Source organism: Lithobates pipiens, unplaced genomic scaffold (assembly GCF_037356315.1).
Source record: "Lithobates pipiens isolate NorthernLeopardFrog02 unplaced genomic scaffold, aLitPip1_a1.2 Scaffold_16, whole genome shotgun sequence".
Classification (NCBI taxonomy): domain Eukaryota; kingdom Metazoa; phylum Chordata; class Amphibia; order Anura; family Ranidae; genus Lithobates; species Lithobates pipiens.
The window spans coordinates 396,998,506-397,015,109 of NW_027507748.1; the positions used below are offsets into that span (position 1 = coordinate 396,998,506).

Here is a 16,604-nt window from a genome sequence, read left to right on the forward strand (position 1 = left end):
ATCTCTACTAAACTCCAACATCAAAATGCAGTACTGTATATCTGTGTGCAGTCAGTCAGTCATTTAAATGAATCCTAGTAAGCGTGAAAATTTAAGATACTATCAATAACTAAAGTGTAATGGATTCTTTTACACCTGATTCCCAAAACTATTAAAGTTCAACAGAGATTAAATCATAGTTTAAAAAGTCTTCTGCTCCTTCTGCTGCATATAAATTGTTTTTCTTGTTGCACAGCTGACAGACAGGAAAATAAATATGACCTAGTAATCCTCTTTCAAAATGGACTGATACATTTGAATGAAATTGTTTGACTTGAAAGATCAAAGAGAGATGGAGCTTGAATATTTTATAATGCTACTATGTTTCTTTCTCTTGTGGTTGTATATAATAATGATAGCAACGTGATACAAAAGAAGAATAAAAAAACAAACAAAAAACAACATATTTAAAAAAAAGCATATTAAAGGGGATATCAAGAAAGCTGGATTTCCCTTTTTATAACCCCTCCATGTACTAACAATTAATGTGAATTCAAGGTTTTCCCTGGAAGCTTCAAGACTACACTGCCATCTTCTTTTGAGATCTGGTAATGTGATTTGACCTTAAAGTAAAGGTTTAAAATGTAATGCTGGGTTCACATATATCACACAAAACAGAAAACTCGCCCTGGGACTTTAAATGAGGTGGGCAGCGCTAAGCCAATAAAAGTAACAACAGTAATTACAGTATATATTTATTTCAGTAAAAGTGGTACATGCATTAATATCATGAATGGAAGCCAATTTATACAGAATACATATAAATAGGTAGAGTAAAAAGATGGTACATATATGTGTAAACAATCACATAACATGATAACATGATCACATAACAAGCCATTTCTTATATGAGGAGGGCGGCGCCACCCGTCACCTGACCCCGCCTGGCTTCCCCAATGGCATATCGGTGACCTCGCCCCCCTCTGATGTAACGGAAACCTGCGTTAATATCCATACCAGACCTTTTGCATTGATACATGTCCCCTGGGGCAGGACCCAGGTCCCCAAACACTTTTTAGGACAGTAACTTGCATATTAGCCTTTAAAATTAGCACTTTAGATTTTGAACATTCGAGTCCCATAGACTTTAATAGGGTTCTAAAGTTCACACAAAGTTTAGGTCTGTTCGCAAGTTCTGGTGCAAACCAAACCGAGGGGGTGTTCGGCTCATCCTTAATATATATATATATATATATATATATATATATATATATATATATATATATATATATATATATATATATATATATATTGGTTATCCTAAATTTATGTAAGAAAAAAAATAATTTCAAAATGGCAAAAGAGTAATGGAATTTTTTAAATAAAAACTGCTCAGGCCTCGAGTTCCAAGAAAATGTGAAAATCCCCAATTTTTCCATCCCCAATCCCCAACCTAAAAGGTCTGGTATGGATATTTAGGGGGAACCCCATATCATTTTTTTTTCTATAAATTTGAAGCGGGTTCCCCTTAATATCCATACCAGACCTCAAGGGCCTGGTAATTGAATTTGGGGGAACCCCACGCTTTTTTTTTTTTGTTTTTATCAATGACTTTCAATGAGTGTTCCCTGTATTACGGGAGCCGAAAATTCATTATAGCCGCGAGTGATTTTAAATGACTTTTTTTCCTGCAGAAATGACACTTTGTACAGGGACAGTTCTAAGCACGGAAAACATGCGCCCCTTCACAGGCATACTATACACACCCCCCCCCAGGTATGAAATTTAAAGGAATATTACACTTTTATTGTTTCACTTTAATCATTATTAAAATCACTGTTCCTGAAAAAACGGCTGTTTTTAAAACTTTTTTTTGCATTGATACATGTCCCCTGGGGCAGGACTCAGGTCCCCAAACACTTTTTAGGACAGTAACTTGCATATTAGCCTTTAAAATTAGCACTTTATATTTCTCCCATAGACTTGTACAGGTTGTTCCGCGGCTTTGCAAACACCCCAAATTGTTCACTGTTCGCCGAACAGGCGAACAGGTAATGTTCGAGTTGAACTTGAGTTTGACTCGAACTCGAAGCTCATCCCTAATATATATATATATATATATATATATATATATATATATATATATATATATATATTAGTATGAGTATACATACAAGTTATATCAATACATCAAGGTCAAAACTTTATTAACATGATTTTATGCATATAAAACACAGTTGGGCTTATTCAAAAGACAGAGCCAATATACTAAATTAGCCAAGGTCTGTAAAACTGTTGATTCTGATTGGTTGCAGTAGAAAGTGAACTTAGTGCAAAGCTCCTTGTACTTTTTTAGTTAAATATGCTGACATGTACAGGTTAGTCAAATATTCATATAGACAGCCATATGTGCAAGAGAATAATAGTAAATAAAATATCAGTGTGTCACTGTGTTAAGACTGCAGCTTCCTTAGATCAATGGATCCATCTTTATTTTTATGCATATCATTTTTAAACTTGTTTTGTCATCTGAACATATACTTTTATATGATCATTTCTTATCTTTGAGGTATTGTTTTCCTTGATCATACTTCTGCAAATCATTACATTTATTTACTTGTTTGCAAATGCAGTTTCCTGCTGTTTCCCATTATGTTCCAGGCACTAGTTTTGTACATCTTTAAAAAGTCTTTGCTAATATCTAGATTAAATGCTATTTTTTATTTTTTTTAATATTTGGAAAACCATCCCCAACACTTACTCCCACACAGTTTTTCTGATGAATTTCCTTATCAAAGATAATATACTAAGAGGATCTGTGTTTACAGTATGTTTTTTTTTTCTTTCAAATGTACATTCACTCTGTAATTTTTTCTATTAGACATGATCTATGACCGTTGGTTACTGAAATACAGCCCTTTTTGCTTTTCTTTGTGTGGGATAGCATGTCTACCATTGCCCAGTTGTGGTGCAGGTTGTGGATGTGCCATGTGTGGCCGCACGGATGCCCAGGGCACTTGTGGGAGATTTTCTTCTGGCGGTGCCAATTGGTGCTGTTCCATGTTGCCCTGCTAGGTCATGCACCATATGTACTATCCCCTTTTGGCTCAGCCCATGGTAACTGCCAGCAGATTGTCTCATGTTGCTCCCCATCATTTGGGGCCAGCAATGAGTGGCTGCTTGGAGGAATGCTACGGTGGGCCTTTCGCAGTGTGGACAGTTTGTCAGCATTGAGTGTAGGCTCCCTCATACAAGTGGTGGCACGCTTCCCCCCTGGTGGCTCTGTCCACTATGTGCAGACCCGAATGACCTTCTGGTCTGTTTATTCATAGGTGCCTGCACCCAGCCGGTGACAGCAGATACCAGCCGGGTGGGAGATACATAAAGCCGGCGTCTCCAGTGGCCATTTTGCTGGAGCCATGAGAGCGACCTACATCAGACATTTACATCTCTACAGGTAATATGGACAGCAGCTTAACATTGCTACTAATGGACTAATTGAACTGCCACATTCTGCTATGCTAAATTTTTTGCATAATAGACTATAAATGATACTTTTTCTTGGCAGCCTTATCTGTAGATATGATGAGCAGTTGATATATAGCTTGGCTACTTGGATGCAGATATTATTGCTGGGCTTAAACAGTAATTAATAGAGATGGCCTTGCGGTTTGCCTGGCGGACAGTTTGCGGTGAATTTTGCGTGTTCGTGATTTGCCAAACCGGCAGACTTCTGGCGCTGTTCGCCCGGCGGACATATGCGTTTACATTGTGAAAGAATTTTGACCCATGATGACACATCCATCATGGGGTACAGGACAGCCAATTGAGACATTTCAGCACATGGACAATTGGACACCCCCCTACCTTATAAATAGACCTGATCTGGTGGCCATTTTACATTCTGTCTTTTGTCAGTGTAGGGAAAGGTTGCTGTGTGGAGCAGGGACAGACTGTAGTGACATAAATCACTAGCTATTAGGTCCACAAAAGTCCTTTTAAGGACTGGTATTGGTGTACAGTATATAGGGTTCTGGTGCACTGCTGTGCTGGTGATTGCTGAGTGCACTGCTGACTGATTCTGCAGCTGTCTTTTGTCCGTGTAGGGACAGGACGCTGTGTGGAGCAGAGACAGTCAGTTTAATCACTAGCTATCACTATTAGGTCCACGAGGGTCCTTTTAAGGACTGGTATAGGTGTACAGTATATTGGGTGCTGGTGATTGCTGAGTGCACTGCTAACTGATTCTGCAGCTGTCTTTTGTCAGTGTAGGGACTGAGGGACAGTCTGCAAATCACTAGTTACTAGGTCCACAAAGGTCCTTTTAAGGACTGGTATAGGTGTACAGAATATAGGGTTGTACACGTATAATATACTTTCTTCCAAATATAGAAAGAATATTATACTTGACCGCTGCCCGATTCTGCAGCTGTCTTTTATCAGTGTAGGGACTGAGGGACAGTCTGCAATGCAGGTGTGGTGTCAGTGCTCCCTATCTCGGTGCTGGTGTCAGTGCTCTCTATCTCGGTGCTGTGTCAGTGCTCTCTATCATGGTGCTGGTGTGGTGTCAGTGCTCTCTAACTCGGTGCTGGTGTCAGTGCTCTCTATCTCGGTGCTGGTGTCAGTGCTCTCTATCACGGTGCTGGTGTCAGTGCTCTCTATCATGGTGCTGGTGATCATCTCCTGCACCCTCTTCATAGCCTGGCCTAACCTTTCCTCCCCTCCATGGCCTTCATGCACTCCTGAATTGTCAAAATTTTGCAGATAAAAAAAAAATGCTTGTCGTTGTCGATCCCAGATTCACTTAATACTTTTGTTATGTCAGTGTCCATGTGGTGGGACTATGTGTGCACAGCTAGTAAGTATTTTGTGGCTGAAAATATGACCTGTAGGTTTTTAAGGTTCACCTGGCATTAAAGTCAATGGGGCCAGCCGCAAACTTTGCGGTTCGCAAAACGTCCCGTCGGAAGTTCGTCCATCACTAGTTAATAAAAGATTGTGCTAATGGCTACAACATAATTGTCTATCCAGTGTACTATCTGCACCGGATATCGGTTTTGGCTTAGAAATTAGGTGCCCACATCCAAACCCTATAATTACACTCGGTGTGAGTATAATAATAGACTATTCTTGACTATAATAATAGACTATTTGTTGTCCACTAATATTTATTTTATGGATATTTGTTTGTTATAGCTTGGTCTTGCTGTATCTCCTGTTGCCACACAGAGCCTTTTTTTCCTGAACTGTACAAATGGAATTGTTTTCATTGTCCATAGCATACACCTGCCCATACCATAACCCCACCGCCACCATGGCCCACTCGATTGACAATATTCAGCAAACCGCTCACCCACACAACATCATACATGATGTCTGTCATCTGCCCTGTACAGTGAAAACTGGGATTCATCCGTGAAGAGAACACCTCTACAATGTGCCAGACACCGTTGAATGTGAGCATTTGCCCACTCAAGTTGGTTAGGACAGTGAAATGCAGTCAGGTTGAGAACCTGATGAGGATGACGAGCATGCAGATGAGCTTCCTTGAGACAGTTTCTGACAGTTTGTGCAGAAATTCTTTGGTTGTGCAAACCAACTGTTGCAACAGCTGTCTGGGGTGGCTGGTATCAGATTATCTTGGGGGTTAAGATGCTGGATGCGTAGGTCCTGGTGCGGTTACACATAGTCTGTGGTTGTAAGGCCAGTTGGATGTACTGCTAAAATTCTCTGAAATGCTTTTTGCAGATGGCTTATGGTAGAGAAATTAACATTCAATTCAAGGGCAACAGCTCTGGTGGACATTCCTGCAGTCAGCATGCCAATTGCATGCACCCTCAATACTTACGACATCTGTGGCATTTGTGCTGTGTGATAAAACTACATATTTTAGAGTGGCATTTTATTGTAGCCAGCCTAAGGCACACCAGTGCAATGATCATGCTGTCTGATCAGCATCTTGATATGCCACACCTGTGGGGTGGATGGGTTATCTCTGCAAAGGAGAAGTGCTCACTGATTTAGACAGATTTGTGAACAATATTTGAGAGAAATAGGCCTTTTGTGTACATAGAAAAAGTTATAGATCTTTGCATTCAGCTCATGATAAATAGGGGCAAACACAAAAGTGTTATGTCTATAATTTTGATCAGTGTATATATTTGACTCCAGTGTCTAAAAGTTAAGGGAAAACAGATGGATGTGTTGCCCATGTCAGCCAATCCGATTGCAGCTGTTTCTTTTGCAGTGAAAGATGGAGATGGACAGCAGACATTATCTTACTCACTCTCTACAACATACAATACCATCTGTTTTTGCTTTGCTATTATTGTAATAAATGTAACCTTCTTGCATCTAGTGTTGTAATAATTTGAATAGAGACAGTAAATGATACAAAAGACAAGCTGGAAGCAAAGTGAAAGAAGTGAACTGATAAAAGGCTCACAACTTTGGTTGGATTACTTCAATACAGTGAATTAAACAATTATATCCAGAGATGGCCTCCTGTGGTTTTTCTGATGGCAGGATTAGTATGTGGATTTGAGGGGACACACATTTTTTTCTGCTGTGTAGGTCAAGTGAGAAGTAGTTGCTCAGTGACTAAAAGTCTGCTGTGGGATTAGCCATAATTAGTAGATGGAGAGTGGCAGCCAGCTAATCAACATTGAGTTCTCACACACTTCAGCTGCAGTTAAGAGCTCTGTGGAATGCTTGCTGCAAGAGCAGCTGGTGCCTTGAAAATTGAATAAACACACAATAAAAATAGGTTATTGCATTCTAATAGCTGTACCACTAATGTACCACTCTATTCTCACCACAAGATTTGATTCCTAACAACCCGATCACTTATAAAATGTGTGAATTATATCCTGTTTTTCAGCATTCATTTTTCACTAATTAATGCAAAATGAAAATGACACTAACCTTAAAATATTATAATTCTCACACTAATTACAGTTTTATGCTACCTTTCATGCCGGTATATGCAAATTTGGGTGGCTGATTGTCTCTCCTTTTTTTTTGCTTTTTCACAGTTTGTTATTTTTTGGCGTGGAGAACCTGGGCCCTGTTTTGGGCACAAGGCTTTCATTGCCTAAAAGAATTAAAACTGACACAATTTCCTTTAGTATCCCTAGCCCCTTACTCATTTCTATCTATTATAGGCTAAATGACTTAAGCCTTCCCCAACCTAAACTAAGTTAAAGTATTAACTCAAGCAAATAGTTTTTAGTTGTAGAAAGAGTAGGGAAGCTTAAAAGAACCCGTTTTTTTTATTTATATAACAAAATTGGCAAACACTCAATATATAACTAGCTTTTTAAACTAAGGTACATGTGAAAAGGACTTTTAACAAAACAAACAATATTAAAGTTCCCATCACAGTTCCTGACTGCTCCCCCCCCCCCAAATTACTGTTTATCAATTTGAGGTAAAAACAGAACTTTCATTTTCACGTGTTTGCACATATATGTGGAAGCTACAGTGACTTCTCAAGGCCTCTCTAGATAATGTGGTCTGTAAATCAAATCTATGAGAATCTCTATCTTGGAGCATATATAGCAAACATAGAGCGTGGCTATGCCTGTGGGCACCCCATTGCTCTATAACTCCAGGAGGTGAGCCTGCCAAATTAAAAAAAATATATCATTTTGTGGACTAAAATGCAAACAGTTAAAGAAAAACAAAAAAACAGCATGGGGGTCGGGGGGCAAGTACCAGTGCTTTTTTTTTTAATATAAGTATATACATCTTTTATTTTAAAGGGTAGGTAGAATAGTCTTAGCCCTTGTACACACGGTCGGAGAATCTGTCGGAATGAGTCTTATCGGACCGCGTCGTCAGATAATCCGACTGTGCGTGGGATGCATCGAACTGATTCCGTCCGAATCTCCGTCTGATCCAAATTTCCAACATGTTGAAAATATTTCCCGACCAACTGGGCCGGACGGACCTAATCCGATCATGTGTAGAGCATTTTGATCGGACCAAGTGCCACGCATGCTCAGATCAAATTCCTACATCAAAGCTATTGGCTACTAGCCTGAATGTAGTCCCATCGTAACGAAATTACGTCATCACGTTCTGAAAGATCGGATTTTTCGCCAACTTGGCCCGACCGTGTGTATGCAACAGTTTCGGACACAATCCGTCGGACTAAATCCGACGGGCAAAATCCGACGGATTTGGTTGGCAAAATCTCCGACTGTGTGTACGTGGGCTCAGAATGGTGTTGGGAGTAGATTTAGGCTTAGTTAGAATTTTTTTTATTCAAGTAATGTTGTTTTAAAGTTTAAAGAAAACATATAAGACAATAAAGAAATGCTAATCAAAACAGAATTCATCAACAGAAAACAATTAAGCAATTAAATAACCATCACATTTATTATGTCTCATAAAATAATGATTACGAGTAAGCTTAGCTAGCATTTGACTGGAATTACACTTTACATTATTTAGACGGGGCAGCCTTACTCCAGAAATCAGTTAAATTCTTTATTTTGCTAACTGGCAGAAAAAGGGACAGCCAGCTTTGGAGTGAACTTACACTTTACTTGTGATATGGGGTGGTGCTTGGAAAGTACTTACCAAAATGTTCCCTTCCTGGAGCCTCTTCAGCCCCTTTCACACTTGTGCGACTTGTCCTGCCACTTGGGATTGAAAGTCGTACCCCATGATTTCTAATGAGTACCGTTTATATCTGTGCAACTTCAAGTTGCAGCGACTTCAAAGTAGTCCCTGCACTACCTTGGTCTGACTTTGATGTGACTCAAGGTCCATATAACTCAATATTACATACAAGTCACGTCGTAGTTGCTCCAAAGTTGTGTCAAAGTCGTGTCAAAGTCGCCTGACTTTCAGGTCGTACGAGTGTAAAAGGGCCTAAATGTCAGCTCTATTTTCCACCTGTATTTGAATATATTTGTACTGTACTTCTCGGGGTGGATAGCAGTAATGAGCTCCTTACCAACCAATGAGTCATCACTTCTGCTGACAGTAGGCATGAGTTGCATAACAAAAGTTAATTTGTACTGCAAAATGGAACTGGAAATTGGATCAAAATCGCTTTGCACTAGTGTGAACTACGTATGAAAATGTTTTATATGTATTACTGATTTTATATTATAAAAGGATTTATCAAAAAGCAAGGACCACTATTTTTTTAGGAATAGGATTTAAATACAAAAACTATGAAAAAAATAGGTCTGTATGTATTAATAATATGTATTATTATTTCTAATTATTATTATTTCTAATTATTATTCTTTGTCTGACCTTAGCTGAAACCACTACAGAACAACTGCAGAGAGAGTGACAACGAAAGTCCGAACAGAGAATCAAAACCTTCGCAGAGAGGCACTTCATATGAAAGACTAAGTGATGTAAGTACAACATGTATACAATTAAGCCCAAGCAAAATTTGAAATAAATACACTAATTAAATCAGATGGCTATGATGATTACAAAGGAAAGTTGACCTAATGTATGGCACAGGCACTGTAGTGACTTATCTTATAATTTTGCTGTGTATGTCGTCACTGTATTTTTATTTGCATATTGTTGCTCAGAGTTTTTTGGTTAGTTCACATGGTAAACTGCAGACAAAGAACAAACCCTGATATAACTAAGCAGAAAGACACCAGTACTCCTGTATTATTAGTTTTGATTATTTTATTGTGAAAACAATGTCACATTAGTTGGAATACTTAATGTATCTGGGCTGTGCAGGAGCTCTTCTTCAAGGTGACATAGACACACATTGGAAGTTATTTACTAAAGAAAAATCCACTTTGCACTGAAAGTGCACTTGGAAGGAAAAGGAAAGTAAGAAACCGCATTTTAGCTTCCACGTGATTGGATGTTAAAATCAGCAGAGCTTCCCCTCATTTCAGATCTACCCCTTAGATTTAGAGAGACTGCACTTCCAAGTGCACTTTCAGTGCAAAGTGGATTTGCCTTTCGTAAATAACCCCCATTGCCAGTATGTCTACTTGAGGAATGGACAATAAAAGCAATGGAATGAATATCACAGGAGGGCTGATAACTCCTTTTCTATTTGAATCTTGCACTATCCACTGCACTCATTCACCACTTGAACATTGCAAGGAATGTAGCTCTAACATCAACTGCATCATTTTCTTGAACCTGAACAATGCTCTAATCAACAGGGCTCTTGCTCTCTGAGCTGTGCTGTTGATTACATTATTGGTTGGGGGGGGGGGGGGGGGGGGGTAAGACCACTGGAGAACCATGCCAATGCTTTGTGGCAAAGATTATGTGCACTGCCAAAAAATATTTTTTTTTAAATTTTAGTTTCATTCGGTTTTTTTTTGGTTTTTTTCACTTATTAGATCATTCGTTGTGATCGACATTCATTATTTTGATAATTCATAACTGTGGGTGCGTTCGGATTTTTTACATTCATTTGTAACTTCGGAGCATTCATATTCATTCTATTCCATTTGTATAGATGCAATATTCGTTATTCGTTATTTCGATAATTCGTAGAGCATTCGTATTCATTACATTACATTCGGTTAGATGCAGCATTCATTTTTGCAGATCCATTTGTAACGTTGGATAAATTTGTATTCGTTACATTCGCTAATAGTTAGCCAAATTTGAAAGAAAATTCCAATACCTATAATTTAATCGTTTATAACTATTATTATAGATTTTATTATTATTATTTAATATTAATAAATGATAATAATGATCATTAATTCGTAAAATAGTTTTTCGTTCATTCGAATGCTTCCGAATGAACGAATATGCAGAATTTTGACGAAAAACAAATTCGGAACAAAACAAATTGCACATGCCTAGAAAAGATCCAGGTTATGAATCTCCTATTTGGTGACAGCACAGGGTATCCTAACTACATCACTTTTCAGTGTAACCACCCCATATTTATTAATTTATTTGCAGCCTAACTATAAGACACAGAGGTGTGGAGTTAAAAAAAAAAAAAAAACACTATTTGTCCAAGGAACTAAATCGGGTCCCAATCTCTTTGTCCCTCATGATAATCTACTTGTCCTGATAAAAAAATATATTTTTTTTTTCCAGGATGGAAAATATGAAGGGTTAATGTTTTTCATTAGGCAGAGGTGCTTTTCGGAAAGTCTGGGACTTTTAAAAACGAAAGGGGCTTTATGGCAACTTAAAGGATAAGTTAACCTTTCATGTTACATGGTATATCTATATTCGGGATGTGACATAAAACATGTTATGAATGCACTGGCCACTGCACCTCCCCAATTCCCCAGTCTGACAGCGAGCGGGATCATCTCCCTCCACCAGCTGGCAATTTTTTTTGTAAACGCGCCCCTGCGGTGCTCCGCCCATCCGCTTGTGTCACTCAATGTCACTCTGGGAATGGAAAAGTACAAGGTCCAGGAGCCTTTGCAGCTGTTGGATTGTAGTTTTCAATGAACTACCACAGTGCTGTGAGTGTTGTGACAGTTTATTCATTCTTCCTGTCAGCATGAGTACTGCTGACACGAGCAAGCTGATACACTGACAGATCTGCAGGAGACCTGCATGGCTCCAGTGATCTACTGATCACTGGTGCAATGCTTTATAGCCCCCTGCAAAAAAAAAAATACAATTTTTTTTACTTCCCATCACGCCTCTGCCTCTGGGTGTCTTGCTTGTGGCTGTCAGAGTCTTGCTATGCCTCATGGGATTTGAAGTTCTGCAACAGCTGGAGGTCCGCTAATTGCATATCCATGCCCTAGAGAATTGGTGGGTGTTGCAATTTTGTTATGTCACGTGGTATTTGCGTTTTCAAATGCAATTGTTTGGGAAAAAATGCACTTTTTACATTTTTTTATTTTAATGCAAAAAAACACAACACATTTTTTGGTACAATATAAAAGGATGTTGCACTGAGTAAATAGATACCAAAAAATTCACACTCTAAAATTGTGTATGCTGGGAATGTGAATGTTACTATCCATAGGCAATGCTTTAAAAGCCTTTACAGGTTACCACTTTAGATCTACACAGGAGGTTGTGATAGAATTACTGCCCATGATCTAATGTTCATGTAGATAACTCACATGTGTGGGACGATCACGGTTTGCATGTATGCGGGACCGACACGTGTGATTGTCTTTGCATGCAGCATGGGGGAACATGGGTGCTTTTAAAAAGTTTTTCATTATTTATTTTTATTTTTACACTGCCGCTTTAAAAAAATAACATTTTGATCACTTTTATTGTAAACATCCCTTGTGACAGCAATAGGCAGTGACAGGTACTCTTTATGTAGTGATCTGGGGTCAATAAGACCCCAGATCCCTCTTCTGCCCTTAAAAGCATTTGATAACACCAAGTTTGGTGTGATGAAATTCTTTCTATTTTTTTAAAATGGTGCCATGGAAACCAGAAGTGATGTATGATGTATATATCATAGAGGTGGACAGAGCAGTTCTGGTCTTTGTCTAACTCTATGATCAGCTGGTAGAAGCACAGGATGATTGATTAGGCAGCCAGGTGGGACAGAACAGCCCACAGAAGGCAGTGGAAGGGGGGGGGGGACATCCCCCCGCTGCTTGTAAATGTGATCCAGCTGCTATTTAGCCACTCAGATTGTTTTTAAAAGAGAGCTGACTGTTGGCTCTAGACCCTGCTGCTTGCCCACAGCAAGGCTAAAGGTTTTAAAAAAAAAAAAAAGCTTCTTGCCCTGTTGCATGTCCTGGGGGTCAGGGAATAGGAAAAACCATTAGGGCCGGTTCACACAGCGATGCGCGGCGAGGCGTCTCCGACTTGCCTCGCCGCGACCTGCACGGACCTCAGCGGCGACTTGCAGAGGACTTCTGCATAGAAGTCAATGCAAGTCGCCCCCGAAGTCGCCCCGAAGTAGTACAGGAACCTTTTTTCTGAGTCGGAGCGACTCGAGTCGCTCCTCTCAGAACGGTTCCATAGCACTGAATGGGGGCGACTTGCGGGAGCGAGGCGAGGCGAGCCGTGTCGCCTCGCCTCGCGTCGCAGTGTGAACCGGCCCTTAGGGGTAATTGAATGTGTCTGGGTTTGATTTGGAGGGAGTTAGTTAAACTCTGTCCGAAAATTGCAACTTAGCAGTGAATCTCCTTGATGTCTATGGGGAAGTGGGGAGGGGGAGACATCTGCTGTTAACACCTGTCCATTTTAGGGGCTAAGAGGCAAGCTATTGTCAGAAATTGCATAACAAGCTGGGCACTGCCATTTGGAACATGTAGCAAATCAAAAAAATAAATAAATAGAAAAAATATTGTCGGGGGGGGGGGGGGGGGTCCTTTTAATGTGACTTTCAGGGATAAAACCATATTCTGCCATTATGTGGGCATCACAGTGGTATAGTGATTATCACTTTCACCTAGCAGCAAAAGGGGTTGCTGGTTCAAATCCCACTCATAAAGAATGAAATGTAAAGCACTGCGTAAATTTATAGTGCTATGTACAGTATCTCACAAAAAGTGAGTACAGCCCTCACATTTTTGTAAATATTTCATTATATCTTTTCAAGTGACAACGCTGAAGAAATGACACTTTGCTACAATGTAAAATAGTGAGTGTATAGCTTGTATAACAGTGCAGCAGTATACATTTTCTGTCCCCTCAAAATAACTCAACACACAGCCATTAATGTCTAAACCGCTGGCAACAAAAGTGAGTACACCACTAAGTGAAAATGTCCAAATTGGGCCCAATTAGCCATTTTCCCTCCCCGGTGTCATGTCACTCTTTAGTGTTACAAGGTCTCAAGTGTGCATCATCTTTAGAAGAGGCTTCCTTCTGGGATGACAGCCATGCTGACCAATTTGATGCAGTGTGCAGCGTGTTGTCTGAGCGCTGACAGGCTGACCCCTCACCTCTTCAACCTCTGCAGAAATGCTGGCAGCACTCATATGTCTATTTCCCAAAGACAACCTATGGACACGATGCTTAGCACATGCACTCAACTTCTTTGGTCAACCATGGCAAGCCCTGTTCTGAGTTGAACCTGTCCTGTTAGACCACTGTATGGCCTTGGCCACCATGCTGCGGATCAATTCCAGGGTTTTGGCAATCTTCTTACAGGCTAGGCCATCTTTATGTAGAAGGGAAAATTCTTTTTTTCAGATCCTCAGAGAGTTCTTTGCCATGAGGTGCCATGTTGAACTTCCAATGACCAGTATGAGAGAGCGAGAGCAATAACACCAAATTTAATCAACCTGCTCCCCATTCACACCTGAGACCTTGTAACACTATTGAGTCACATGACACCGGGGAGGGAAAATGGCTAATTGGACCCAATTTGGAAATTTTCACTTAGGCTGCTTTCACACTGGGGCGGTATTCAGGCGTTACAGCGCTAAAAATAGCGCCTGTGTAACGCCTGAAAAAAACCGGCCCCTTTAACTCCAGTGTGAAAGCCAGAGGGCTTTCACACTGGAGCGATGCGCTGGCAGGACGGTGAAAAAAGTCCTGCTAGCCACATCTTTGCAGCGGTGAAGGAGCGGTGTATTCACCGCTCCTAAACCGCTCCTACCCATTGAAATCAATGGGACACCGCGGCAATACCGCCGGCAAAGCGCCGCTACAGCGGCGCTTTGCGGGTGGGTTTAACCCCTTTTCGGCCGCTAGCGGGGGTTAAAACCACCCCGCTATCGCCCGCACACCGCCGCTAAAACGACGGTAAAGCACCGCTAAAAATAGCGGCACTTTACCGCCGACGCCGCTCCCGCTGCAGTGTGAAAGCAGCCTTAGGCCGCGTACACACGGGCGGACTGTTCGCCCAACCTTGTCCGCTGAACAGTGTTTGGGCGGACAGTCCGCTCGTGTGTGGGCTTTCAGCGGACAGTTTCAGCGGACAGTTGGACGGACAAAGTCTTTCGGAAATTCCGAAAAACTGTCCGCTGAAACTGTGTTTGAGCGAACAGTCCGCCCGTGTGTGGGCTTGTCCGCTGTACTTTCGAAATGAGCGGACTGTTCCCGCTCGGAAAGTCCGCCCATTTCGAGCGCGTGTACAGGTAGGCGGGGCCCGCGAAGGAGACGTCGCGGGCTCCGCCGCCTGGAATGGGCTTAAAGGGGAACCCCAACGCCGAAAAAAATCGGCGTGGGGGTTCCCCCCAAGTCCACACCAGACCCTTGTCCGAGCACGCTACCCGGCCGGCCAGGAAAGGGGGGCGAGCGAGCGCGCCCCCCCTCCTGAGCCGTACCAGGCCGCGTGCCCTCAACATGGGGGGTGCCTTGGGGAAGGGGGGGCCGCGCGGCCCCCCCACCCCAAAGCACCTTGTCCCCATGTTGATGAGGACAAGGGCCTCTTCCCGACAACCCTGGCCGTTGGTTGTCGGGGTCTGCGGGCGGGGGGCTTATCGGAATCCGGGAGCCCCCTTTAAGAAGGGGGCCCCCGGATACCGGCCCCCCACCCTATGTGAATGAGTATGGGGTACAATGTACCCCTACCCATTCACCTGTGAACTAAAGTACAATAAAAAACACAACACAGAGAAAAAATATTTTATTGCACAGCTCCGGGGGTCTTCGGGGGTCTTCTCGCCGGACTCCTCCGCTATGTGTGTGTAGCTCTTTTGCTAGCGGAGGAGTCCGGCTTTCTTCCTCCCCGCCGCCGGCCTCTTCTCCCGACTTCGGGGGTCTTGTCCCCCTCTTCGGTTCTTCTGCCGGGCCACCGCGCCTGGTCCGGTGGCCCGGTCTTCTGTCGCCGTCTTCCGTTCTTCTGTCGCCGCCTTCGGTTCTTCTGCCGGGCCACCGCGCCTTCTTGTAGCTCTTTTACAGGCGGTGGCCCGGTCTTCTGTCGCCGCTGTCGTCGCCGCCGCCGCCGCCTTCCGTTCTTGTTCTTCTTCTTGTTCTTCTTCTTCTTCTCCTGGAGATGTTGACTCGACGATCTCTCCGGCCGGAATGCCAGGGACACGCTCCGCTGCCACTTATATAGTGACAATGGGGCGGTGTCACATGGTATATGTCACATGGGTTGGTCACATGGGTTGATGTCACATGGGGACTATGACATCGTAAGGGGGCGGGGTCACCATGTGACCAACCCATGTGACATATACCATGTGACACCGCCCCATTGTCACTATATAAGTGACCGCACAGCGCGGCTCTGGCATTCCGGCCGGAGAGATCGTCGAGTCAACATCTCCAGGAGAAGAAGAAGAAGAACAAGAAGAAGAACAAGAACGGAAGGCGGCGGCGGCGGCGACGACAGCGGCGACAGAAGACCGGGCCACCGCCTGTAAAAGAGCTACAAGAAGGCGCGGTGGCCCGGCAGAAGAACCGAAGGCGGCGACGGAAGACGGCGACAGAAGACCGGGCCACCGGACCAGGCGCGGTGGCCCGGCAGAAGAACCGAAGAGGGGGACAAGACCCCCGAAGTCGGGAGAAGAGGCCGGCGGCGGGGAGGAAGAAAGCCGGACTCCTCCGCTAGCAAAAGAGCTACACACACATAGCGGAGGAGTCCGGCGAGAAGACCCCCGAAGACCCCCGGAGCTGTGCAATAAAATATTTTTTCTCTGTGTTGTGTTTTTTATTGTACTTTAGTTCACAGGTGAATGGGTAGGGGTACATTGTACCCCATACTCATTCACATAGGGTGGGGGGCCGGTATCCGGGGGCCCCCTTCTTAAAGGGGGCTC

The 16,604-nt window shown here is 42.6% G+C and overlaps 1 protein-coding gene across 6 annotated transcripts in view; it reads left to right on the plus strand.

The window, feature by feature from the left end:
• The window catches only part of AUTS2 (activator of transcription and developmental regulator AUTS2), a 1,910,865-nt gene that overhangs the window by 790,817 nt on the left and 1,103,444 nt on the right, over positions 1-16,604 (plus strand). For all 6 annotated transcript variants that reach the window (XM_077482318.1, XM_077482314.1, XM_077482317.1 and 3 more), the window contains one exon: positions 9,258-9,359. In XM_077482318.1, coding sequence (XP_077338444.1) covers positions 9,258-9,359 — 102 coding nt within the window. The remainder of the gene's footprint in view (positions 1-9,257; positions 9,360-16,604) is intronic.